Source organism: Aythya marila (assembly GCF_965140915.1).
Source record: "Aythya marila genome assembly, chromosome: Z".
Lineage (NCBI taxonomy): Eukaryota > Metazoa > Chordata > Aves > Anseriformes > Anatidae > Aythya > Aythya marila.
In genome coordinates, this window is record NC_139080.1 from 38,177,589 (window position 1) to 38,205,488 (window position 27,900).

General features: G+C 38.9%; 2 protein-coding genes across 2 annotated transcripts in view; one reads left to right on the forward strand and one right to left on the reverse strand.

Moving 5' to 3' along the window:
- Nucleotides 1-987: 987 nt before the first annotated feature.
- Nucleotides 988-17,762, reverse strand: OSTF1 (osteoclast stimulating factor 1; the record flags this gene model as incomplete). Its single annotated transcript, XM_082783905.1, has 10 exons — nt 988-1,046; nt 3,839-3,937; nt 4,417-4,495; nt 4,606-4,655; nt 5,092-5,286; nt 5,642-5,695; nt 8,803-8,866; nt 8,950-9,000; nt 9,545-9,591; nt 17,711-17,762. 10 exons carry the CDS (start codon nt 17,760-17,762, stop codon nt 988-990), a joined length of 750 nt encoding a protein of 249 aa, XP_082640031.1.
- The window catches only part of CARNMT1 (carnosine N-methyltransferase 1), a 32,767-nt gene continuing 21,688 nt past the window's right edge, over nt 16,822-27,900 (forward strand). Inside the window, exons 1-8 of the mRNA XM_082783906.1 lie at nt 16,822-18,889; nt 21,055-21,111; nt 21,529-21,619; nt 22,223-22,271; nt 23,678-23,849; nt 23,928-23,999; nt 24,943-25,049; nt 26,040-26,129. Coding sequence (XP_082640032.1) covers nt 18,426-18,889; nt 21,055-21,111; nt 21,529-21,619; nt 22,223-22,271; nt 23,678-23,849; nt 23,928-23,999; nt 24,943-25,049; nt 26,040-26,129 — 1,102 coding nt within the window. The 5' untranslated portion in view covers nt 16,822-18,425. The remainder of the gene's footprint in view (nt 18,890-21,054; nt 21,112-21,528; nt 21,620-22,222; nt 22,272-23,677; nt 23,850-23,927; nt 24,000-24,942; nt 25,050-26,039; nt 26,130-27,900) is intronic.

Below are 27,900 nucleotides of genomic sequence, written 5' to 3' on the forward strand. Positions count from 1 at the left end.
CAAATTCTTAGCCGTCTTTAATTCACAGGAAGAAACCACACATTTTAAAAATGTTTATTCACACACCTCTTTCAAAGATATACATCTTTTCCCTCATTCCTTCAAAAACAGTCAAGCTTTGAGGTAATTTAGGACAAATATAAGAACACTTAAAAAATAAAAGCAAGAGATCAGTAAAAAAAAATGTAGGCAGGATAAATAGAAAAATATTCAGCCTTCTTTTCACTATGAATTGTTTCAATAGAATGCATTTCAAAAGCAAAATAATCAAGTCACTAAGTCCAAAATTAAGTGTATTTCTGAAGCAAAACAGACTTAAGCAATTATTTCACCTGAGTTTATATTTCAGGGATTGGGCCCACAGCAGTAGAGAAGAAAAAGCATCCAGGGACAGATCCAGATCCTACTACCCCTTACACTGAGAGAGATGAATAGGGAATTAAAAAAAAAAAAAAAAAAACAAGCAACAACAACAAAACACTCCTAGGCTCAAGCCTCCAAAACCGTATGTTGTTGTACTGGCTCCACATGGAGCTCTATAGCAGCATCTGCATTCACGCCTGTCAGCCAGTACTGACGCTGCCAGTATTATCTTGCTGCACAATGGAACCTGTACCCAGGGGTACTTTGGGGAATGTTAGCAATGGTGTCCTGCTGTCCCAGAGGGACCTTTCAAATTTGAGGATTGTATTCCAGAGATGCAAGGCACTTGCTGGGAAGGCCTGAGATGAAAACTGTGAGTTCAAAAGACTGTCCCCTCTGCCCATTCAAGAGATAAGAAAGGAAAGGCTAAGCCACGCATCCCCTGTCAGATAATTCCAAAGGAACTCTGACTTATAATGTGGCATCTTCTGATACACATGAAGATTGCTCCCTTGGAAAGCTATATTGGAAGACTGCAATACTTTAAGTAAGATAATTTTACAGTTTTAGAGATACGCTTTGGAAATAGCATAGGTTACAGTTCTTCAGGCTGAATGAAAAAAGCTAATCGGAGTCTTCATCATCGAGGTATTCCTCCGCATTACTTAATGTTCGGACTGTACCTAGAAAAAAAGCAAAAAAGATCTCTTTTAGCCTGGGATAAAAATCAGACAAAAAAAAAAAAAAAAAAAAGATTTGCAATGCTTGTAAATCAGTATCTGAGAAAACTGATTTCTGTATCATTCTGGGATGCTAGCACTATACAGATGCTGGGACTGAAGATCTGGATTGCAAAGGTAGGGCTAAGCCAGTCACATCTCATATGTATGTAATGTAGTCTGTCCTCAGTGACCCTCAGGAGCCACCTCCTGGCTTGTTAGGAGCTGTACAGCAGAGATGGAACGCTCTAGTTGTATTTTCTGTATATGTTAACTTCAAATCAAAAAGGAAAGGAGGGCTGCACTGGCAGAAGAGTTTATGTAATTTTCTTCCAAGTGCTTAGATGGCTACAATTCTCCACTTAAAATCGAACACACTCCATCATTGTCTTCTCTTTCCTCACCTACATTTTTTCCTAAGCAAGCATTTCTTAGATCTACTTTATGAGCTTATGCTTTTGAAAAAATGGTAAGCGGAACACAGGAGTACTGAAGTGCAGTACTACCTGGAGAACTACATCTATCTTTGGGACTAAACAAAGATAAACTGCAAAGGCTTTCTGTAATAAATAATTATTTTCCAGCAGATTTTCAAATATACAGTAACATATATCGTATATAATGTATAATATTCTGTACTATTGGGAGCAAAGAATCATAAGATCCTAGTCATAATTTTGCAATAATATATTTAATTATTAATATCAAGTGCAGACTTATGTAACGCACAGAAATAATCACCATGCTATACCAGACTTCTAGAATAAAAACGAGTAAATTTAAACTGACCTGCTGTATCATTTTGATAAAAGAAATATATGAAAGTTTTTTCTCTTTAGTAGGAAAAGAAAAGGAAGGAAAGAAATAAGAAACAGTAGAGCCCTGTGCTCAAGGGACCATGCTTTAGGAAAGGACAGATTCTGTTTTCTCAAAAGCAAAAGCGACACAATCTTTTTGCATTCGTATGGCGCAATTTTAATAACTCTCATTTCTTAGAATATACTTCAATAGTTGTGACATGTACACATGAATCTGTGTGTAAAAACGTAAAGCAAAATTGGACATTTAACTTGTGGAAGTTAAATGTAAGTAACCTTCCTTGGAGAAAACAAAACGTTTTATAGACAGACTGTGATATAAGCCATATCTGGTCCATATAAATAGGAACAAATTTGAAAATGGGGACAGGAAGACCACTGAAATAGGACTGAGCTTCTGAAAAAGAAACATATTTTAACTGAGAGATACTTGAAATACTGAAATGTAGAATCCAGTCATAGAAAAAAAGGAATGAATACAAATGACCAAGAAAATAGAGCAAACAAGAACAGACTAGCAGTATCACATAGGTTATAAATGACCAAATTTACAGAGAAAAACAAGCAAGGAAGCTAATATTGAACCTGCAGTTAAAAAACTAACATCGGCTCTCATATCAAGACAAACAAGAAAACTGTGCGAGAGTATCAGAGCCTGGCAACAGATGACGTGACTAAGGATGAAAAATTAGTCAGCTGTGAAACAAAATAATTTAGGAGTGAAGCAAATGAACCAAAAGTAGGTAAAGTTTCTAGAGCCACAAAATGAAATATTAATATAATTATCTGGGACATTAGAACAGAAGATAGTCCCATACGAGGTGTCTAAACAAGACAGGAAAAAAAATAAGTCGTTCTAACAGGGATTAGATAACATTAGGAAAAAAAAAAACAACAACACATATTGAAACAGAGGAAAGTCTGCCCCTGGTTACAACTGTTTTCTTCAGAGCCAAAATTGAGAGAAATAGTTTGTCAACATTTTCTAGGAAATCTGGGTATTACCTCTATGAAAAAGCTGATCAGTATTTTTGCTGCAACTGATCATCATTCTTCAAAGCTACTGTCAGATGTTCCATCATTTAACTCCCACAACTGCGTATTACCCACAAATAATTCCTTCTGTTCCCATGTTTTCCATGCTAGCCCTTCAACAGTACAGTTGCTAGACTGCATCCCATTGGTACAAGTTGTCACTGCCTGTGTCATTAAGACATTTCTCATCTTACATGTATGTGTAATTCACTTAGGGTTTCCACACAAATTTCAGCATCCTGAAAGTCATAGGTGATGTTGCTTATGTGACGCTGAACAATTCAGTATTTGTTCACTTTTGTAAAATGTCCTTTTTACCTCCCAGAAGCCTTTGTACACAGACATTGGGCTGTTAGGAAAGAAGAACACAAGTGCGAGGCAGAGAGACTATTTTGATAAATACCTGAAATCATTCTTTCTTTATTCCTCCATTGAACATCACTTAGAAAGACATAGGAGTAAAAAGTTGTAAAAGCAGCAAGACAAAAACAAACAAACAAACCAAACAAACAGAAAAAAAGAGGAGCTTCTGCAGATATTGATTTAGTTTAGAAGAACAGAGAAAACATGCCACACTGCTTTATTCTCACACCCTGTTCCTTGTAGTATACTGCTCCTAAAGGAAGTTTCCATCCACACTTTTCTTCTGAATAGCCCTTACTGTTTCCACAAATTCCTTTGCCTCTTGCTAAGTAGGATGGCATTTCGTGTGGAGTCAACTACACTGGATGTGATGAACCACAGGCCTATCACACCTCTGCTGAACCACCTCATTCAAACAAACCCTTCCAAAGAACACTCTTAGCTCCAGAGTGATTATGACTAACAACATCTTGATACTCAGCTGAAATAGTGTGTCCTCCAAAGAGGAAAAAATTATCTGAAGAACAAAATTATAGATACCTGCACTCTGTTTCTTCTTAAGCAGTGAAGCACAAGCTGCATTGGTTGCCATGTCTAAAGCCAGTTTCTTCTCGTTGTTCTTCAGATCTGTTCTTGCCCCTTTATAACACAAAATTTCCACTATTAATCACTGTCCCAGGTATGCCTTGAGCAATGACATTAAGTAAGACATGAGTTTCAGTAGCATGGGTAAAACAGCTCAGAATAATGGACAAGGAAATCTTATCTATGGACTGATCTGAAGTAGACTAAAAGATATGGATGAGCTTCCAAAAGCTACAGCTGGCTAGGGAAATTGCTGTCTGCTCTCCCTTTCCAAGAAGGAAATGGAACTGCTGTTCTGGGGTTAAGTGCCTAATTTTGTCCACATAGCAGGATGAAATTTATTTTAAGCAGGTGACGTGTCTACTTTCTAAACAGCTGCCAGAATTTTCTGTAAGGCATATAAAGTCATGGCAGGTAAGCTGGCTAGAGATTGTACCTGGGTTATAGGAAAAAAGTTTAAATATACACATTAATAAAAATTCAGGAAGCTCGTTTGCCACACAGGTTGTTGAAATCTTGGTGAAGATCTTTACCCTTTGCCAGCAGCATCTCTACAATATCTGCATAACCTTTCCATGCAGCAGCATGCAAAGCTGTGTCTCCCAATTTGTTCTGTGGAGTTAGAGGGAAAAGCAACAGGATTAAAATACAGAAAAAAAAAAACCTTTCAGCCTGTACCAAGGACAAATAAAATCAGATCTGTAGTGTAAGGGTCCTCCTACCTGTTGGTTTAACTCTAGGTTTGCTTGGGTAAACAGAACATCCACTATATCTGCAAAGAACAGGAAAAAAAGAGTTTACTGGAAACAAAATGGTCTTATTTACATTCATAGTACAGATTTTAGTTAAGATGCAAGGAAAGAGAGATCCAATCAGCTAATGAAAATCTCTAACAGCCAGAACATGTTCAGGAAACAACCAGTCACCAGTCACTACAACAAAATAAGCAACACTTTTTTTGTCTGTCCTTCCCGCTCCACTTCTACCAGTTACAGTGATTAGAAAGCCCACTTCAACAGCAACATCAAAACACATAGCATTTGACAGACCTGAACTTCCCTTATAGCTTTAACTTCTCTTAAAAAAAAAATAATATATATATATATATGTACATATATATAAAATCCTTGCTTTATTATTTAGCAATCTATCTAACAAGCAAATCAAGAAAATCAGAGGACAGTTATCTCCAATGAATTCTCCCATACCTTTGTGGCCTCCGTGGCATGCCCAGTACAGAGCTGTGTTTCCAGCTTTGTCTAAGCCATTGACCCCAACTCGGTTATCCAAACATTCTCTCAACCAGCTTAGATTGCCTGAAAAACAATTCTGTTTTACTGATTTGTTTTTTCTTTTAAAAGCTAATAGAAACATTACTTGGTTCTTTATGAAAACCGCCAGTCCTGCCATGAACATACAAGGAGAAAAAGTTATCAGAAACAACTATAATTTGTAAAACAACCTGTCCAACTCATAGCAAACATCTCTTCCTCCTTCTCAGGAGACCTTCAGGTCCCTGCACAGCTAAATGGATGACACCAACTTCTTCTGCTGTATATACAATCATGTCACAGAGAGTGGCAATTTTCCCAGACTGTAAACCAGCTTCTGAAAGCTGCTGAACTTCAGCAAGTAACTATCTTGACAGTTCAAGATATCAGATAAACAAAACAGACAGGGTAACTTCATTCTAAATACATTATTTTAACACAAAACAGTCTTTTAGCATTACACAACTAAAATCCAAGTCACACTTACCTCGCTTGGCAGCTTCATGCAATGGATTATCAATAGATTCAGCTTGCTCGGCCACTGAAATGAAACAGACAGTACATTCTAACTACATCTGAAACTGAAGAGATACTTGATTTCTGTACAGAAATAAAACTTGCTATTTGTTCTACAGGAGACAGTAATACATATTTGATTCACATATGAAAGGGGACTTGTGCCTGATGGACTAGTCAGATACACTTCAATTTCTTATGTATGGTAAAGCAATTCAGAAAAGCGCTTGTAAAAACTTCAAAGCACAGCACTGAGTTGATCAGAGGTTGCAAGGCATTAGGTATCTGGTAATATTTTATCTCAGTTGTTACTTGCCTTTCCACAATTGGAATGTTCCTAAGTAACTGCATGTGACTAGGCTTTCAACCTACAGCTTGCCTTCTGTAGTTATAAGTGAATTATTTCCAAGGGGTCTCTGAAAGATAGCTAAGAAAACCCACTGTCAACAGACTTACAACTTATTTAACAGAGGTTTTTATTTTCCCTGGAAAACTTACAGGAGATCTGCAAATCATAACTGCAGAAGCAATGAATATAGCAGTAAGCAGATTCAAGTTGAGGCTTCTGTAGGTCTTTGCTTCATCTCACAAGCTTTAGGTTTTACTAGAGAAGAGAAGCCAACAAGTTCCTGGTCACTGTGCTGTTGCAACAGAAAAAAAGAAACTGAACAGCACTGTGGAACAGCTGGAAGTGCAGCTGTGATTTGGCAACTCCTTTTTTTTTTTAGTAGTTTTTAGGTGAAAAAGCTTGTTACTACTATGCAAACAGATAAATACAATCTGAGATGAGTAGACTCCCTATGTCCTTGCTCTACAGCTTGTTACCCTAGGCAGGGAGAATATAAGAGTATGTTTCTCAGATCCAACTGCTACTACAATCAGATGCAATGCAGGCAAATATATTTCAATTATCAGAAACAGAAGTCTGAAGATTGTCATAACGTATTCTTATTTCATGTTTCTCTAACCGTGAATAAAATAGAACTGCTAGATTCCAGTACTTCAGGTTCCAAAAGTTTGTGCCAGCAGTGAACAGAATCCTGAAGTAGAGCAGAAGTGGACAGCCATCACATTAGCAGAATGCCCTAGTGATATTTGGTAGTGCTTGTAATGCACAGCAGAAAGCATTAACTTTCATAAAGCATAACACTCTCTCAGAAACCTAAAAATAATTTTGTCCTTATAAAACTGTCAGAAGTTCAGTAATAAGTATTTTTAATGCAGATAACACTTGCTCATAACTCTAGCTTCATCAGCTTTTCTATTCAGACATGTTCCTTCAAGCCCAGCAAGTGGAGTACAAGACCCCACCAGAGACTCAGCAGTTTCACGCCTGTCTCCACCTTCCTCAAAAAGGTTGCTGAAGCACACGAGGAGGTATCACTGTTTCAGTAGTTAAGACTAAAAACCTAGGCAGACCTAACCGTGATGACCAGCGGAAGCAAATTTATGAAGATTTTGTATGTCTAAATTGGAAAACATGTTCCTAGCACTCTTCATTCTTAGGTTCTACATAGGTTTCTGTTCTGCTTACACATGAAATTTTGCAAAAGCATGCGCACAGACATATCCTTCTGGCCTAAAATCAGAGCGGTTGAGGTTGGAAGGGTCCTCTGAAAGTCATCTAGTCCCGTGCCCCTACTCAGGTAAAGCCACCCAGAGCAGGTTGCCCAGGACCATGTCCAGACAGCTTTTGAAGACTGCCAAGGAAGAAGACCACACCACTTCTTCATAGGAGAGGTGCTCCAGTCCCTTCATCTTTATGGCCCTTCACTGTGTTCGCTCCAGTAACTCCATGTCCCTTTTGTACAGGGGAGCTGAGAACTACACACAGTACTCCAGGTACAGACTCACCAATGCTGATGAAAGCTTAATGCTGCTCGGATAATTTTTGCAGTGAAAGACTGGAAGCAAGTTCTCCAAATTGATAGTTGCTGCTTTTATTTTAAATACAGCACACTTCAATGTCCAAAAGAAATTTGAGTGCAGGTAAGCACCTTTAAACTACTCTTGTATATAACAGCAATCATCTCTGGCAGGAATAGTCATTCTAGAAGTCACAAAGTTTTTCTGCAAGTGAAATTGTACACTATGGTCTCAATAACTGCACTGTAGTCCTCTACTCATATAATTCTACTAAGTACAGTTCAGGGTGGGGAACCATATAGCATTGCTACCATGTCTCCTAGTGAAGAAGGGACAACACAGAGCAACCACACAGTTACCAAAATACTAACAGTTCTGATGCAACCTGTCACGTGACTCTGCTACTCTGCCTACATTTCCTGGGTGGACTTGGAAGAGTTGTGCTGTGATTACCATACTCATGGCTTTTCAAAATGATTTTAGTTGAATGTGAAAAAGCAATTTCTATTCTGTCAAAACAGGTATGTTTAATGTTGGTGCAATCAAGAAACATTTCCTTCTGTGGCTGAATAGGTTCATTAAAAACCAACAAATGTCAAACAAAACAGCCCTATTTCTTCAGCAGAGTAAAAAAAAGACAAAAAAGCAAAGGATATCTACAGAACTGCTCATCTGCTTTAGACTCCTGTCCACATACAGTATTTACTTAACATTTCAACTATTGATAATCTATCTGTCTAAGAAGCCACCCAGAAGCTCTGCCAGCTTCTCAAGCTCCAAGTTATGAAAGGACTTGTGTCCATCATTAGATTTATTTAAAAACAAACAAACAAACAAAAAAACCACCTCAAACCAAAAGCAATATACAAACGGAAAGAATACATCTAAGACACTGCTACTAAGATCTTAAAAGTTGGAATACATTCACTAAGGATATCAAAAATGTAAGCCCATGAGTTGCGTGCATCCTATAGAATCCTCCCTTATATCCATGTGTTCTTCCTCTCAAAACTAAGAACATCTCCTGCTGTTACATGCACACTTAGAAACAAATACTTGGCAAACTCACAGCCTGTACACTGCTGATGAATAGTGATATTCATAGTGTAAGTGATATTGCAGAAGTATTCCAAAATACCCTGGCAGAGTACTGTTAAATGCCAATATTGTTAACAGTGTCTGAAAGAAAGCGTATCAGTAATTTTCATTTGGCCATTTCCTTTGATTGTGAATGATCTTACCAAATGAAATTATTCTAGACATTACCATAGTTGCTTGGAATTAGTCCAGTTCTCCCTTTGCAAGTTCCTTTCCACCAGTTTGTATCACTCTGAAGAGAAAGGAGAAAAGAGTTTATAAGGGATATACTGCATCTCAGAAGTATATAGTCTGTACGGGATGTGTCAGACTCACCATGTCTGAGATGTAAATGATATCTCCTTCTTCAAAGTACAGTTCATCTGGCTTAAAAAAATAATTAAAATAAAAGTAAGGGTAAACAGAAATCTGGGTGTGTATAATTAAGTAAAATAAATACCTGTAAAAAGCAGAGTCTATTCAGTATTTCTTTCAAAATGACCATAGTTCTAATTCTGTAGGTACTAGACAACTGCCTGACAGTCTGATACTGTAGTTTGACTTGCCTGCAGCTAACTGTTTGGATCTGTCATCTTCCTGACTGCTAAAGAAAGACTGTGGTCTTTCCAACTGAACACTGTGCAACAAAAGCAGTGAAATATATCAGTGAAATATATCTTGTTTGTTAACTTCTTCCCCTTTCTTGGCTGGTCACAGTTCATCAACTCTCTCAGTTCTCTCTCAATTATCCTTGTTGCCTTTGGAAGAAAAGAAAAGTCATGTTTAAGAACCAGTACCCATCAACACACGTTTTCAATGAAAAAGTAGTACAGCAAGTCTGATAGTCCAATCCTAGCAGAACTAAAGAAATCTTATTATAGAAAAGTTTTAAAAGAAGCCCCTCCAAATCCCAAAATCTGGATATACTTACTGTTCTGGGTTCAAACGTATACAGGGCTCTGAACACTTTAACCTGCCCTAAAAAAATATTAAAAAAATAAAAATTATTAATACCATGCTTTCTAAACACTGCATACACATACAGCCCCCAAATCCAAGTAAATTCCTTTTCTTAACCCTTAAAACTGCTTGCTGAATGAGTTTGTGGTACGAATTTTTATCAATGAAAGTAATGATGAAAACACTGAACCAAGCAGCGTGATTCTGAAGGAAATGGGTCAACTGACCAGTCCTACACATCTAACAGTCTTCATGGCTAACCATGTAAATCAACTTAAGTATTGTCACTGGTTTCTGAGATAAATTGCAGTTTCAATCATTTACTCACCCATATACTTGTGTTTTTTTTTTTTGTTTTTTTTTGGTTTGTTTTTTAAATAATGTCAAATTCTACAGAATTAAGGAAGGAATAAAGAAACAAAGCAATGACTGATGTCTGTCCTATGCTCTCATACTTGCAGTCATTATTAATCAAAAAAATAACACAATGGCACAAAAATCATTGAAGGACTTGAAGTAAAATGATCATGGTCAGCAAGTCCTATTTATGTAATGTACAACTTATAAGGTATTCTGCTTACATGCTTAAAATAACCTAGTGTTTATAATTCCACTGAGTAAGCAATGTTTATTTTAATAGGGCAGTTTTAAGAGACTCTTATAGCAGCATCCAGGCCCGGAAAACGTAACTTTAGCACAGAGAGGCAGAAATTTAACTACATTAACTGCAAGAGAAGCATCCCTGTAAACATTTAAAAATATTCAATCTAGGTGTATTTCGAGCATACAAAGCAAAAGGTATAAGATGGGTTCAGGAGAAGAAACACGTACATTCTATAATTTTATTAATTGAACTGCTGAAATATACTGAGCTGGATGGAAAAATATACACACATTTGTTTGCTTTTAAATATCACAACTATGTAAGTAAGCCACACTGTACTGCAGGTTCTTAAATTATATTTCACGTTATGCAGACTAACTTATAATCAAAGCAGTTCTTTGGTTCATTAAGACAATGCACTACTTAGAAAAGGCTATTTATATTTTCTGTCACTGATGAATTTACTGCCAAAGATTCACACTGTACAACAAAGTGTGGTTACACAGACTCTTGCACAGTATATTAAGGTGTAAATTATGTGGAAAGAATTGAGCAACAAGAGAGTAAGTTTCCCTACCTCTTAAGAATAACCCCTTATCCTTCTCTAAAGAAGAGGAGGCAAAAAATGTCTCGAGATACTTTCTTAATAGAGGTACTCTTTCTGACCGCAAATAGCCTACTGACGGGAGTTTTAGAGTTTAAGCATTTTGGCTAACTTAAGGGCTTTAGAAATCTCAGTCTAAATATATATATATATGCTGACAGGCTTGAGAAAGAGGGATGGTACTCAACTGTATAAGCTGCCATATTGATCAGTCTGCCATTTTGATCGATATCCTGAAGTCTTGGAGTAGCTTTTGAAAGACATCTTCAAATACCTCTAGATGTTCTTGGGCAAGAGCCATAGCACAGTCTATGTTTATATAGGGACATCTATCAATGCGTAACTGCTATGCAAAACATTTATCTAGTACTCTCTATTAAGCTTTTTTTTATGTCTAAGTACATGTAATGATATATCCATAAAATTGAACTGTTAACTTTCTTAATTACCAAACGTATGCAGACACTGAAAATACTATTTTTCTTCCAGTTTGTAGCTATATCCCATGCTTCTCCCAGACATTTTTTTTTCTCCTTGAGTAATACCATTAGAATTCTCTCTCACACAGCAGCCATTACTTAGACATAATGGGTTCAACACTTTACAGACCCACACTCCAGAAACTAACTACCTGTACTGTGGCAGCAGCTAAAAAGAATGAAACCCCTATTCATTACATGGATTGAAATGATGAAAACAAAACAAGCAAACAATAATGTGTCATAGACGCAAGTGCTTCAGAATTAAGTGTCCAAACTGTGACTAGTAGTCAATAAAAAAAAAAAAAAAAAACAAAAAACACACATATGGAGAAAGAACAAGGGATGACAAACCAGGATGGGTAACATAAAGGGGTGGGTGGTACAGAATACTGTTCCTTATCTAAGACTTTTTCTTGAATAGATGGCAGTAAAATGCACAAAAGGACTGCACACTATATACTTTGATGACTTTAAGCATCAAACACTACTTTTCAAGGTTCTACTTAAGTAAAAGGAGAAACTGGAAACCAAAAGGGAAGAATAACAAATAATAAAGCAGAAATGATAAGATGGCAGAAGATAGAGAAAAGCAAGAAATATAGATCTTTGTACAGCATGCATTTCCAGTAATAATGTACTACATGCATACCCAGAGTTTAACAGTTTTCTAGAACTGGGGAGGTTTTAGAAAATGTAAATACTGAAGCTGATAAAAGCACTGTTGAAATGTTTTTTAAACTAAAGGTAATTTGTTTTCTGTTTATGTTTTATTCTATACAATAGAAATACAGAGTTACTTCCCCAAATGTTTATTCATGGCTTCACAGCACAGCACATTCCTGAACATTTCCCTCTGATGAAGTACAGATCTGCATCTACAAAACAGTAAGTCTGGTAAACTTTAGTTTTACAGTACTTCATATGGAGTTAAACACTACTTACTACTGGCATTTTCAAATTATCTTTTAAGTATTTATTGATAAACAGATGTTAAGCCTGTTTACATTGCTGCATTTAAGAGCAAAGAACAATATGATTTTAGCACTTCACAGGGTAAATTTTCTTTTCTCCCAGAGATTAATTAAATCTCATAAATTAATGAGATTTAAAACAACAAAACATAGGGACTCAAGGGGCATATTAAACTAGTGCCCCCATTCTGGAAATACCAATAACCTGTTTTTTACTAGGCACACGACTAGCCACAATCACTTGAATACAAGTACTTTTATCTAGCAATGCACATCCCTAGGCTTGCATACAAAATTACATCTTTTCCTGGCTAGTGTCCTCTGGAATAAGCACAAAATTAGAAAGTGCCTGAGGACCTGCTGTGCTCCTCTTTACTACTCTCCTTTCACTAACCACTTTGTAAGATTCCGGTAGGATGGAGACGATGGTTATTAGCACTGATTTAGATTTGCTTAAGTAGACTGGCTGCACCTCCTGAACGGGTATTTCTAGAACAAAATAACCAAAATGCAAAAGACACATCTACTTTCTTATTTTATTTTATTTTTGAGGTCTCAAGGTATCAGGCTAAGATTAACAACTTTGTTATCAGCATAACTAACAAAGGCAGTATCACTTCTGAAAATAAAAAATAGAAGCACAGTGCAGAGATATCTCACAGTAACTGCAGGGACAAATCTGAACAGTCCTTTTCAGTTCCGTACTTCAGCCACAAGTCTGCCTTTTCCCTTTTCACAGGATTTTTATTAAACATCTATAATACAACTATCTGACAAAAAAGGATAATTTATACACACACCACACAGTCAAGTGAACTCAGCATACAAAACACCCACGTCACAATTTAACAAACCCTCACCCAGCAGCAGGACAAGGTGAGTCAACCTAAATTCCTCTGAATTCTTTCTGATAATTTCTCCTACAGAATGCTTTCATCAAGAAAGGGAACAGGCAACTCAGATTCCTCTTAACAGTTGAGTAACAAATAACACTCATGAAAGGAAAGAAACTGTGGTACTAAACAGTAACAACAGTTTAAAAATGCAGCTTCTGATATATACTGAACTACACAAGACCTCTACTGGGTTTTCCAATACAAAGTTTAAAAAAAAAAAAGTTTTTTTTCAAAGGACTAGAAACTTTGTTTCCTAACAATTTTGATTTTAATTGCAGTATCATTAATAGAAAGTTGTTTTCAAAGAAGTGCTAAGTGTTTTTGCAACAAATTTAGTTGCAGCAGATTTAGTTTCTCTCAGTAATGTTCCCCCCCCCCCCCCACTTCCCTTCTGTCCTTTTACACCAGCTTCTCAATGCTGTCACAGACACCAGCGTTAAAATTCCACTCAACTTGCACCTAAAGCATTTTCTGCTTTCCTCTTATTTGCTTTCACCTGTGAAAGAAAGAAAAGAGACTGATTCTTGCATGGCATTATTTATTTAGCCATCTCAGTGAGGCCAAACTTCTAGCACTAAAGGGGAGGGAAAACAACTTTGTTAGTCAATTTGTATTACTTATTCAGCAAAAACAAACAAACAAACAAAACTAACAATAACAAAAAACACACAGCACGACACCTTCCTGGATGTGAGAGCCATTTATTTTAGTTAAAATAATCATGATTATAAGCCAATCAAGGCTTGGCTCCAGTGAACCAATACAGGTCTTTTGCTAGAATTTTACATCCTCGTTCTCCTGCCAGAGACAGACACAATCAAATTTCACTGAATGATCCAAACAACATTTTACAAATCAGATATTGGTCACGATGGAGCATCTTTTCATCGACTACATTTAGAGTGAGTAGCACTAGACTACCATAAAAATCAGAGTAATTAACTTTCTTTAGATAAAGACTCCCTGGATATCACAGCGCACTGTTACAGTGCCTGTAACAGAGGGAATGGGATACTCTCCGCACTGCGGACCCTGGTCTTCTACACACAAATTAGAAAACTTCAAGTCCATCAACTTCCATAAGAGTTCAAACTAATTCTTGGCTAACTGTCACCAGCCATTAGGCAGCGACCATCCTCCAAGGCTGCACAGACAAAGCTGAGAATAAGGGAGAGTCTAGCAGAAATTTGATTAACAACAACTAATTTCAATCCCCACCTGTAACAATTTGACCAAAAAGAGAAAGTATGAATAAGCTCCAGGGTAGGGAGAAAAAGGACAGGTTCAAGGGCCTATGCAAGTTTCAGAGTCTCCTCCCAGAACACAAATTGTGCATTTTGATGCACATTCAGATGATTTTCTCTGAAGCATGCAAGACATCTTCTGCCTCACAGATGATGTGCTGTCACAAACAGTTGGTGCTTTCTCAGTGTTGATTTAGGACCCTACAAAGGAATTACACAGCCTGGCAACAGCAGCAATTGGAAGCCACGATGCTTTTTGTAAGAGCTGGCATTATGGGAAAACTATAGATCAGGATCATTTGTGATATGCTTGCACTTCACTTTAACAAGGAAAGTAATGCTTGTGTTATGATAATGCATGCGTCTTTGGAAGCATGCTGTTTTCTTAGGAGGACATTAAGGGCAGATGGAAACTTTCCTCCCCTGACTTTTCAGGAACAGGAAAATAAGGTGCTGTTACACTCAGACGTTCAAGAAGGATTAAAGAGTGGGAATATGTTTTACAGGACTGCTGCTTGAAATCTGGCATTTTGCTCAAAGATTTTTGCATAGAGACACAACTGAGTACAATACAACATTTAAGGACCACTTTAAGACAGACAAAAAGTAGAGGTATCAGTGTTTAGAGAGCCATCTTCCACTTTTAAATAGCGCTCTGTTAGAAAAGTGAACAAGGGCACACAAATGGGAGGGGGGAAGGGCAGGGGGGCATTAATCCAGCAAAAAAGACTGGGACTCTGTTTAGGGATACACAGAAATGAATCCAAAGGACAGACTGGTACCAGCATAGATGACAAAGTGGGGTAGCCCAGCAACAACCATGGACTGCACCCATCAATAACTGGAGCAGAAAGAACAAACAGCGTTTGTTTACAGAAAATCAGAATTAAGAATATTCTCAGTGAAGATATATGTGGACACTTTGTGTTTGATGCATACAAATTCATAAATTAATTTTGACCAGCAGTTTGATGTTTTAATCTTCCTCTTCTTAGCAGTTTAATTTTCCAAATACAGAGAATGCCTTCACTTGCAGGAAGCCTGTTTGTAGCCCCAGCAAGCCGCTTGCAGTAAATGGAGGGTCCGGGGTCAGAAACGGAAATTTAGCATTCATGTTGGTGCTGTTTAATAGTTGTGCTAATGTCCGCCCCACAGCCTCCCACTTTCAAGCTCGAGGCTAAGGCACAGCTCCCCACACTCACATGCTCACCTCTCCGTAGCTGACAGAAACCTTTCAGTGACTACAAAAGGGATCAGTTTGAGCCATCTGGCTGTCAAGACCTTAGCGTACCACTCAGGGTATATTTTCTGCTTCTGTGACTCCTGTAAGTGCCACAGCTCCTACTTCATCTCAGTAACATGAAAAGTACTTGACTGTGGTTCAAACTAAATATTTATATTCAAAATTCTATTTTTAACTGTGAAAGCTACTAGTGGCTGCGAAGGCAACAGACCTACTTTAAGGCAGTGAGCCGTTCTGTTACATATGTTATGTTTCCTTCTGCCTCCCTTCCTCTCAATTGGAATCATTTTAAATTGTAATTTCCTTGGGACAAAATCCTGTCTTTCTCTGTAAAATGTAAGTATTATGTGGACTCTGTGCCAGGATCAATAAATCTTACTTTATCGGGATAGTAAGAAAATAAGGAAGATTTCTTTAAAAATATTAACATAACATTTTCAGGTCCCGAAAAGATGTTGCTGCACGAAGTGTAAGGCTCAAGTCAAAAAAGTGTAATCACAGAACACTGTTTAAGGAAAAAACTAGCACAAGTCAATACAGCTTGTCAGGTTCAAAGGATTTATTAAGTAGTTTTTGTAAATAGAATCAACATCAGACACAGAATGTTTAAGAGGTTAATGAACTCTAAAAAGAATAATGTAGTTTGAGACATCAATAGAGCTTTTGAAAGACGGAGGAGAAATCCTACCCTTGCGTAGTGAAGGAAAGCTAGAAGAAAGCTTCAACTATTCTCAGCTCCCACTCCACTCTTTTGTATCTCCAGTGGCAGATCTAAATAGAAAAACAGGCCTGAAAGCAAGAATGGTATGAAGAGCCTCAGCAGAAAAGCAAAGTGAGGAGATGGCTTCTTTGAAAGCTGGATTGTTTTAAAGGAAAAAGTCACAAAACGATAAAAATTAGAAGCTTCCTAAAGCCACTAAAAACAACCACAGCCCCTTACTCAAAGGTTAACCACAGTTGCCAAAATATAGCTCAAGAGCTGACAAATGTATCAGACAACTGTCTAAAATCTAAAATGACAAAACCCCCTCTTCACAAAGAAATCCAATGCACTGCTCATGCAGCAGGATTATTAGAAGTGAAGAGTATTTGATCAGGTAAAAATCTCTCATGTACAGAAGAAAACCACATTTAATGCTGTAATTAGTATTCTTCCCTTAGCACGTCCTGTTTTGCACATTTTCAAAGCACTGTCTGGCCTTCCAGCTGTAATCTCCAACAGCCCCATGATGAACACTCTCACTGTTTTAGAAATGAGTATTTCACTACACATACTTCTCTACCACTGGCTGCATCTCCCTCCATTTCTACCTAGTTTGCAGTTTTTCCTATTTAAAAAATAAATAAATAAATAAATAAATTTGTAGAGAACTGCAGCAGCCGAAGTCTTGTTTCCTATCTGTCTTGAATTGTAACTATTCAGTGGCAAGGCAAGCAGGTTTGATGTCCTCTGACACAGGCTACATATCAGGTTACAGTCTGGATACCTAATAATAACGAAGAAAAATTAACAGCCTCATCAAATGCACTGAGAAAACATTCCATCATCTGCAGCCTAGAAGTTGCTAACAGATACATCAATTTGTATCAAAAGCTACAGGAATTGTTTCACAACATGCAGCCCCTATATTTATGTCTTTAAGTTGCTACATTTTAATGACTATAACCCCAAGAGATCCAATGACAGTATTAAAAACATAACTGGTATTCTACACAGAAAGAAGCCAGCTGTACAAAATATTTTGAAGTAAACTAGAAGACAGTCTCTTCCTGCCTTGGAATTACATTAACACAATAGCCTCACTTTCTCTTTTCAAAAAGAAGACGTTTTTCAAAAAGACTTTCATTAATCGACCCTGAGAACAACTACTAAGAAAGCCTTATTCTCTTCCTCTTTCTTCTTCTGCCATTTATTTCTACCCATTTCCTTTTGCTGTGTCAAGCAATCATGTGGTAAACCAGATCAGCAAGTTCATTGTAATATAAGAATAACCTAACAAGAAAGTGTTCTGTAGTGTCGGAACACCAATCCAGCTTGCCCCATCACTAAACAGAATGGAAAAGGGATATGGTGCAGGTACAGAGAACCTCACCTTTTGATGGCAGCCTGCATTTTATCAGATCAGTCGTACCACAAAACTGCATCGCAGTAAACTCGTGAAGAATGCCCAACATTAGACATAAAACGCCGGAGTTAGCCTTGTAGCTCTGGGAGGTTAAATAGTTTGATTCCTGAAATTCCTTAAGAATCTTAACTTTAACCCATCTTTCTGCAAATCGACACTGAGTTACCCACTCTAGATTTTTTTTTTTTTGTACATATTTGGCTGTTAAAATAACACCACACCCTTTCAGAAGCCCACAGATTTCCTCATACAGGTTTTCAATGGCAGACCACAAGGGCCATACTTCTAGTACTGCCTTATTTTCCCCGTGGGCAAGGTCAGTTTTGAAAGATGCTTAGCAGATTAAAGAGCAGAGGAAATTCCCCCAAGGGTGGAACTCCGCATTCAGGGAGCTTTCACAGATTTTGCTTCTGCAGGTAGGTAGATAGATGGGTTAAGTGTCCTAAACCGGTGTTGCACTTCCTCTAAACGAATTCAAAAGTTACAAGCTGTTCAAGTGTTTGGTTAGGCTCGAGGTATTTTTGGAAAGCGTTAAGAAGAAAGCTAAACCTAATGGCTTAAATTTTGACAGAGGAGCGTGTACGTTGACCCGCAGGAAGACATCTTTACGCTAAGTTTGAAAACTACGCCACTTCTAATCATTCTTTTCAGCACGTTTTTAGAAGGAAAAAGAAAAAGAAAGATGTGCTTTTATGTGTTGTTTTTTTGTCAGGCCGTGGAAGCTAACTCTCCGCGACAGGGGCCCGGGGCAAGAGCTCCGCCTCAGGGCGCTGGCAGGGGAGTAGGGGCGGGCGGCGGGGGCTCCCCGCGGGGCTGCTCCCGAGCCTCGGCCGCGGGGCTCGCCCCGCACCGCCTCCCTGACGGCTTCCCGGCCAGCGGGGGCCTGACGGGGCCTTCTGGAAGCTTCCCCGGCGCCGCGGCGCCCAGCCGAGGAAGAGGAAGGCAGCGGGAGGGCGGCTCGGCCCCGCGCCCCCCTCCGCGGGGCTCCGTCAGCCGGCACCCGGCTGCTCCGCGGGCCGCCGGGACCCTCCCTCGCGCCTTACCTGGCTTGGCCGGCTTGGGCGGCGGCGGCTTGGACATGGCTGCGGGCGGCGGGGCGAGCCCTCTGCGGGCTCCCGGCGGCGGCGGCGGCGGCAGACGAGGAAGGCGAGGACGGGGAGCAGGAGGAGGAAGGAGGGAGGGGGGGAGGGCGGCAGCGATGGGCGTGTGCAGCGCCCGTGCCGTGCGCAGCGCCCCCTAGCGGCGGCCGCGTGGTGCCGTGCGCAGCCACCCCCTGCGCGCCGAGGCCCCGCCCCTCCTGGCTCGCCCCCGTCGCCCCGGCGGCGGTTGGCGGCCGTTGGCGGCGGTTGGAGCGCGGGCGAGTAGCGGCGGCAGGCGTGAGGTGCGCGGTGCCCCGTCCCCGCTGCGTGACGGGGGCTCGGTGCCCTGCGGGCCGGCTGCTGCCCCGCGGAAGGGCCGCGGGCGGGGCGGTTGGCGCTGGCCGCTCTGCCGGTGTGTGTCAGCGGCGGTTCGCGGGCGGTGCTGCGCCCGGGCAGCGGCGGGGGGCGAGCTGCGTGAGCCCTCCGGCAGCTCCGCGAAACGGGCGGGCGGGTTCGGTGCCCGGTCTGTGGTGACCGAGGGGAAACGTGGTGTGGCCGCTGGTGCTGCAGCTCTGTCACCCCATGCCGTTAGAAACAGGGCGAGGGCACCGGCTTGGGGGAGCCAGAGTGAATCTGTGTTCTGTTTAAAGGTGCTGAGCCGAGGTGGGTAGGCTAACGTAGGAGTTCCGTGTTACAACACTGGAGACAAACGTGCCTTCCTACTTGGGGCTACACGTTATTCCGGGGGAGGAAGGGTTGATAGTTTTTTTGCATCGTGGTGGTTCTTGCTCATGAGGTGGGATTAACTTTTGTGTAGACAGTGACGTAAATTTGGGTCCAAAGCTCGGCACCTGTGTCCAGATGTTAGTTTGTAACAGCTTTTTTTTGTGGGTCAAAGGCTAACCCTCAACAGCACGAATCTTACTGATTTTCTTTAATAGCATTGTGTTTTCATGGACCAAGTCTTATCATATCCTGAGAATGGGTAATCTGCTTACACTCTCTAAATAGATAGTCAATACCATGAACATATCATTGACCTAGAGAATTATTAGATTCTTAGAAAACCCTTGCATGCTGATTTGTAAAGTTTACCCAGTATGCAGCATGATTGCAGAACTGTGTCTTGTCATACTGGCGATGACTCTTGGACTAGTCAGTACATCCTCATTTTTTTTCCTAACAGAGAAAACACTTAAGGCAGCCACGCAAAGATTGCAGTGCAGATCTGTGAAACAAATGCAAAAGGCTAAACTCTCAGATTGGGGCATTTGTGTGTGGTTAAGCACTTATTGATTTGTGTGTGCTCTTGGAAAATTATGTCTGACAAATGCTTGACAAAGTCCATAGACTAGTGATACAGTCAAGAGAAAAACCTGTTCTGGAAGAAAGTTCTGGGTTAAGAGTTAGAGAAAGACAGGATTGTGTGTTTTGGCGGCTCTGACACAGGAAGGTGTTCAGTCAGCCCTTGCTACCTATCCTTCTGCAACACTACAGCAGTTAATTGGATGGTAAACTAGAAGGAGTTCATTCAGCTGAAAACTAACATTCATCCTTTCCCTCCCATTCTGCAGAACTGTTTTTCAGCTGGAGTAGTTTTCTGCTGCAGTGCACCTTGGGCTCTGCAAACACCTGTTCCAGAAGAAAGTTTTGGGAAAAAGTTAGGGAAAGATAGAATTGCGTCTTTTGGCAGTTAACAGCTGACAGTCAGAGTCGTAGGATAGGTTTCTTGGCAGCAATAGGGGCGTAGGTGGACAAATGCAACCTGTTTTGGAGTTTCAGTCTTTGATCTTGAATCCAGACTGTTCTGTGGTGGAGCGGATGAGGAACACTTATGTGATCAGTGCTGTTAACTATAACAAGGGAGTGGTGCATTCTTATACACTGCCAAGACCAAGATTTGTAAGAGTCTTTGGACATGTTCTGTTATAACTCTTAAAGAATTTTTGAAACGTCTTTCTTTCCTCAGCATATGTCACCAGGTTGCTTTCTAAGTTTTATGTTTGTTTGTTTTGCCACTGCAGCATCTATTTATGTAGTCCTTTGGATAGAGTTGATGTTTGAGCTAGCGATTGTGCTTTTCTTCAAGGTACTTCTGTGGTAATCAATATTGGTGTAAATTAGTCTCTCAAAGTTAATCTCAAATTATTAAAATACTGTCAAAGTTAAAATGCATTGAAGTCTGTTATATCTATAAATTAAGAGTTTTAACTGAGTTGCTATTTTTGACAGTGGAAAGGAAGAACCGAGGAGAAAAGCTATGAAAGTACTGGTTATTGGCCTTGGAGGGTAAGTATTAGCAAATTAAATTTCCTGTACTGCTCAAGACTAGTCTTCCTTGCATAATGAATAGCGGTATAATTTTTATTTCTGGATAGATAACTTGTGAAAACAGATTACAAATATATCATATTATTGTATTTTTTATTGTGTGTAACTCTTAAGAAATTGTTCCTGTCTCTGTTGAAGATCTCAGGTATCATCTCTCTCTAATTTCTTCTGATTTCTTTGTTATCTTTGCTGGATTTACTGCCTGGAAGCTGTTAGAACCTTATACAAAATTTCAAGAGAATATTTAATGTGAATAAACTTTATGGGAGTGGGGGCAGTGTCTTTGTGGTTTACTCCATTTACATGTGTATATGTGTATGTGTGTAAAAGACAGATCATATCTTGATGCAGTTTCTACTGTGTTTTCTAAATCAGAGTAACAAATGGAGGAAAAACAACACTGGCAGAAAAGCTTAAGAAAATGCTTCCCAACTGTGATATAATCTCTCAAGATGACTTCTTTAAGGTAACATTATTAGTGAAAAGACCTATTAGATTAAAGTGGGTTTGGGTAGATTTTGCTATTTACTATCATTTGTACTATTCCCAGTTTAGCTATTGATGGATTGTTAAAATTGACGCTGCTTAAAATAATAACTCTGCAAGAACGAGAAATAAAACCAGCACTTGGGTAACTGAACTTTTAGTGTCCAAAACCACTGAGTATATTTGGGAAAAAGAAATTGACTGTATTTTTGATACTCTTTCAAAGTAAGGAATGGGTGTACCTTGGATACATTTCTTGCAGATACTTTATACTAATGGGATTTGTAATATTGTTGAGTTTACCATACATCCATGTGGTAATATGTAATTCATCATTTCCCAAATCAAAAAAGAAAAAAAAAATTATTAATATCAGAGTTGTTAAAGAGGTTGAATAGGTTCTGATTTCTGAAGGGTAAAGTTCTAGTGAACTTAAGAGCTATGATTTGGAGACTCTTTCTAGATCAAATAAAGTGTTTGTATGACATCAAAATTGTTGTATACAGCAGTTTAATTTTGAACACAAATTTTATCAGTTAGGATACAAAGCACCGTTGAAAGTGCTGATTTTTTTTCTTTTCAGCCAGAGTCTGAAGTAGAAACAGATGAGCGCGGATTTAAGCTGTATGATGGTCAGTAACTTTGAAGCATTGTTTCTGAAGATTTTACTGAAACTCCACTGTGCTGAGCTTCAAGACTTTGTTCCCCTCCATCCTCTGACACCGTCCCTTCAGAGAAAGGCTGTAAACAAATGATTGTGTCAAAGTGATCCTTACCTCAGTTTCTCTCAGCTCACTGAAATCAAAATAGAAAACTTGATGAATTAGCAAATTGCTGAAGCTAGTGCTTTGTCTTACCCTTTCCTCTTTTTAATCTTTTCTCAAGTTGCACCTGGTGCAGTAGCAAATGCTTCAGTTCAGTTGAAAGTCTCTTGACTTACAGCACTGGCATAAGCTAAGCCTCATCACTTTCTGTGTAATGATGGATTTTTTTCACTTTGATCTCATTGGATATATTCACCATTGAGTTTCTTGCATTGTTATATTCTAAAGAAGTTAAGCTTGGATCTGATCTCAAGTCAGATCTTACATGGAGACCAAATGTTTCCAACTTCATAGGTAATGCTGGCTCAGTATGCCAATTCAGCTGTGTGAACTTCTAGATCCAGATCTACTTTATGCCAGTAATTTGGTTCAGATCATACCTAGTTACAAACAGTTGATTATTAGCTACTCTATTTTGATATTCGGTGATAACAAAATATATTGTTCTAAACGTTGGCCAGAAACTTAACTTACATCTGAAAACTGACTTTCATCAGTTAGTGCAGTCTTTGACACATCTAGGCTAAATGAAACTGGTATGTGAAACTGGAGGGATAAGTTGGACAGTCTGGTTCAAGTATCTGGACTTAATGCTGCGCTTAAATATTCCTTTAAAATGTATTTGCTCCTACCTTATGCAAAGTCTGCCTTCTGTTTAGTACTTACCTGGTATGTTCTTTCATCTCTGCACAAAAACAGGTGCTACACTATGCTGTTTTGCTTTGTATGCCATCCTCCTTTCAAACCAATCCATCCCTCACAACCATCCAAATACTTGAAACCCAATGAAAACTCAAAGCAAAAAGAAAAAAAAAAAATGAGCCCCCGCCCTTGGCCTATTTCAGTGACAATTGACTGAAAGGTGGAGGTATTAGATTTTTTTTTTTAACAAGTTCTGTAGAATAAGAGAGCAATCGCTGGAATTTATTCCATGGAGAAAAAGGCTGTGAGGGAACTCACACAGTTTTTGGTGTCACGGGATTCAGAGGGACCACACCAACCAGACACCCCAATCTTAGGAAACGCTTCTGTTTTAGGGTATCATCTGTTGCCAACACAGAACTGCCTACATGTGTGAGAGAGACTTTTGAGGGGTAATACTGCTCCCTATCATTTAGACTTATATGTAGATTGTTTGTTTTTTACTGATTTAGGTTAATCAGTAAACAAATTCTTTGTTTTTAAGAGGTGCCTAACTTTTTCTTTTCATCTAGTACTTGATGCTCTCTATATGGATGAAATGGTGAAAAGTATTCGCAATTGGATGAACAGCCATACATGCTCAGCTGTTGTGACTGAAGAACCACAGAATACACTTGACAGTGTTAAAAATACAGAAGATGTTTGTATTTTGATTGTTGAAGGCTTTCTGCTGTATAACTATGAGTAAGCAGCAGTATGTAAACTGGTATGTTAAGAGCTGCCCTAAAAAGGAAGGGAGAACTAAATATATTTTTTTCTTAGGCCACTTAATGAACTCTGGAATAGAAGATACTTTTTGACGCTTCCTTATGAAGAGTGCAAAAGGAGAAGGAGGTAAGATTATTCAATTATTGTTCACAGAGGGTTGCTGTATCATTTAACCTGGAGTGGTTTGTTTTTACCAGCTTGTGCTTGCCAGATGTAAGCTTAACAGTTTGCAGATCGCAGAGAACAGGTTTTCTGTTTTCTGTGGTTCCTGGGCAAGACGCTGTGGGTATTTAAAAAATATTAACAAATGTGGTGGTTTTTTTTGTTTTGTTTTGTTTTGTTTTGTTTTGTTTTTTGTTTTGTTTTGTTTTTTCATTTTAAAGCACTGAGATTACTGAGATATTAAAATGTTCAGTGTCTTACAAATTCCAAAATGGAATTCGGTGTCCAGATAAATTATTTAGATTACTAACTGTATATTGGAGATAAAATTCCTCTTCAAAAGAGAAAAAAATAAAAAACATAAAGTAGTCTTATCCTTGGGTGAAAATAGCTATGTGATTAATGTTAAAGTAACAATGTTTATGCATAGTTTTATTGTATAATTCATTTTAAAGTATATAATATATTAGTTACACTGTGTATTTGATTTAGATTATTAAGCCAGTGTCTGACTTGGCTCCAGATTTGTAGTGCTACTGTATGCTTGGAGCAATACATGTGCATGAAGTCAGAAACTGCTCTCTGAGTAAAGCAGTCCTCCATTCAGCTGACTTTAGCTGACTCCACTTTAGGTTCTTTTCGATGCAGCTTAATTATATAATCTCTTCAGTTAAAACTCCTTTTATGTTGTCTTAAATATAATTTGATTGGCAGAAATAGGTAAGTTAGCAAGAGTTCATATCACAGATAATATTATTACAACAAAAACCCCTCTTTTGCTCCAGCAGTTATGCAACCTCCTTGCATATATGTGTTTTGGATACATGCTCTTATTAAACCAGCTAACATTGGGTGTTGTGTGGGAAATGCAAAACTTGCATGGGAATGCAGATATATTTCTGTGTAGCACCAGAGTCTATCAGCCAGCAGATACACCGGGGTACTTCGATGGACACGTGTGGCCTATGTATCTGAAATACAAAAATGAATTGGAAGAAAACACAAGTAACATTGGTATGGTGTCCTTAATTTTAAACTTATAAAACGATAAAGTGTGGTTCTTGTCTGTTTTGTTTGTTTGTTTTGTTTGTTTATGTATTTTTAAAAGGGGCAACATTTTCTTCAAATATTAGTGTGGCACTTGCACGGTAGGTTTTGCCCCATCTGTTGGTTTATGTTCTAAGTCTTTATAGTTTTGTTTTATTTTTTTTATTTTTTTTTAAATTGTGAAAATTATAAGGTTAAAAAGTATAAATGTTTTGATCATCAGTTATGACCATTTAATAAGCTAGTTTGCATGTTCACGTGTGCATAAATGTCTGTGGCTAAACAGGAAACTTCTGAGACAATAGCTGATGCCCTGGCTGAATTCTTCAAAATTAAAATCCTGGCTGAAGTCCCATTAAAAGCTATAGGATAGTTCACAGATGCTTTTTGTACATACTACAGTCACTTGTCTTGCATGGGGAATGTCAAAGCCTTGCTTGCTGCTATGGTGGTGCTGTGAGTTTGTGTGATATTGTCAATTTTACTGCTCTTGGGAGTGCCTGCTTCTGGAGTGGGTCTCAGAGGAAAGACATCAGGTGGCCTTTCATGAGCATGCAGACTAGGGCACTGCTGTTTACTGTGCAGTGAGGGGGAGAACTACAATGCTCTTCCTTGACTTCCTCAAGCCCTGAAGTTGAGGAAGAACCTGAGATCTTGCCTTGCATAGGAACCTTTCTGCTGAATTATTCGATTGCTCTACTGTCCTAATGGTATTACTGCCACTCTTTTGGAGATTTTTTTACCATAAATATTTGTAATCTAATTCCTAACTGTAATACCTTTCCATTACGTTAGTTTTTAACATTCATATTCAATTTGGGAAAGAAACAAAGGGAGGAGTGGCTCTTGCTTTCTATTTTTTTCATCTCTTCTGATTGCATTCATAGGAATACTGAAAATGTTACCAACTGCTACTGTAGATAACAGAACTCATGAAAACTTTTTCTTTTTTCTTAGTTTATTTGGATGGAACTAAACCCCAAGAAGAGCTTTTATCCTGTGTGTATAGTGATATAATACAGGAATTAAAGAAGCTGAGGGAAGGAAGTAAGTTATTTTATTGGAAATTGGATGTGCTTATAGAATTTGAAGTTAACAAGAAGCTTATTACTGTGTAGGGAAACACTGCAAGGATTGTACAGATCTATATCTGACTATATTTTCATAATGCAAGGCACTGCATCTGGGTTGGGGCAAACCCGGACATGAGTACAGACTGGGGGTAGATCAGTCCTGCAGAGAAGGACTTGGGGGTCTTGTGGACAAAAAGCTCAACATGAGGTAGCACTGTGCACTTGCAGCCCAGAAAGCCAGCCAAATTCTGGGCTGCATCAAAAGTGGACAGAAGGTCGAGGGAGGTGATTGTCCCCCTCTGCTCTGCCCTTGTGAGGCCCCACCTGGAGTGCTGCATCCAGGTCTGGGGCTTCCAGCACAAGAAAGATGTGTAGTTGTTAGTGCGGGTCCAGAGGAGGGCCATGAAGTTGATCAGAGGGCTGGAGCACCTCACTTATGAAGAAAGGCTGAGAGAGCTGGGGATGTTCAGCCCACAGAAGAAATGGCTCCAGGGGGACCTCCTTGAGGCCTTTCAGTACTTAAATGGGGCTTATTAAAAAGATGGAGAGAGACTTTTACATGGGCAAGGTAGTGATGGGACAAGGGGGATTTGTTTTAAACTAAAAGAGAAGAAATTTAATTAGATGTTAGGAGCAAATTCTTCACTCAGAGGGTGGTGAGGCACTGGCACAAGCTGCCCAGAGAGGCTGTGGATACCCCATCCCTGGAGGTGTTCAAGGCCAGGCTGGATGGCGCTTTGGCCAACCTGATCTAGTGGGTGACATCCTTACCAACAGGAGGGTTAGAACTAGATGATCTTTAAGGTCTCTTCCAGCCCAAACCATTCTAGGATTATGTGATACATATACATATATTCCTATGTCTTTATGCATACTTGCCTGTTACTCTGCATCATAATGAGGTATAGCTTTAAGCGCATTGTTGGGTTCTCTTGGGTAATAGGTGAACCCACTGCTATCTGCTGGTAGAATAATAATAATTAAAAAAAAAAAAATAGAAAGTAAGGTGAGGAAAAACATCAATGAAAGCAGATGTTGTGGTAACGGTAGGTTCGAATATACAGTGATGTCACATGCAAACAGAGAAATGACACCGCAAGTTAAACATGTACTTTATTTTTGTTTCATATCAGGTCTCATGGCATGATAATGTAGAAGGCCTGGATTCTGTTTGATACAGATTTAAAACCCCAGGAATGGTGCTTGGCAAGCCACCCAACTGAGCAGATGTCCATGTTTATGCCCGTAATGGTAGTTCATACAACGCAAATCGATTTGTAGCAAGTATTAGCTCTGTAAGCCTCAGATACTGAGTTAACTATCAACAGTGCATTATCCCTTAGGATTCCTTCCATCAGTTATGCCTTGGCAGATCTTTATATGATTGAAATTGCATATTTTAAATAATAGAAACACTTGTATACAGAACTAAACTATAAAGATGCAGTTCTGTTGGATTAGTAAGATCATCTGAAAATGGATGAATGCAATTTGAAATGTTCATATAGTACTTGGAAATGATAATTAAATATTAATCACTGATAGACATGGTTAGAGGAACTAGCTGTAAGCTGTGGCAATGCTAACTTTAAAATTGTGTAAGCTGTTACTCTGCTCATTCAGTAACTGAATCTGTTACTGAATGCATTGTAACTGAACTTAGACTTGCTCAATACCCATGTGGTGTTTCTCAAGTAATTTCTATGTTACATGTTTGGACCAGTTGAGAATGTATTGTTTTAAAA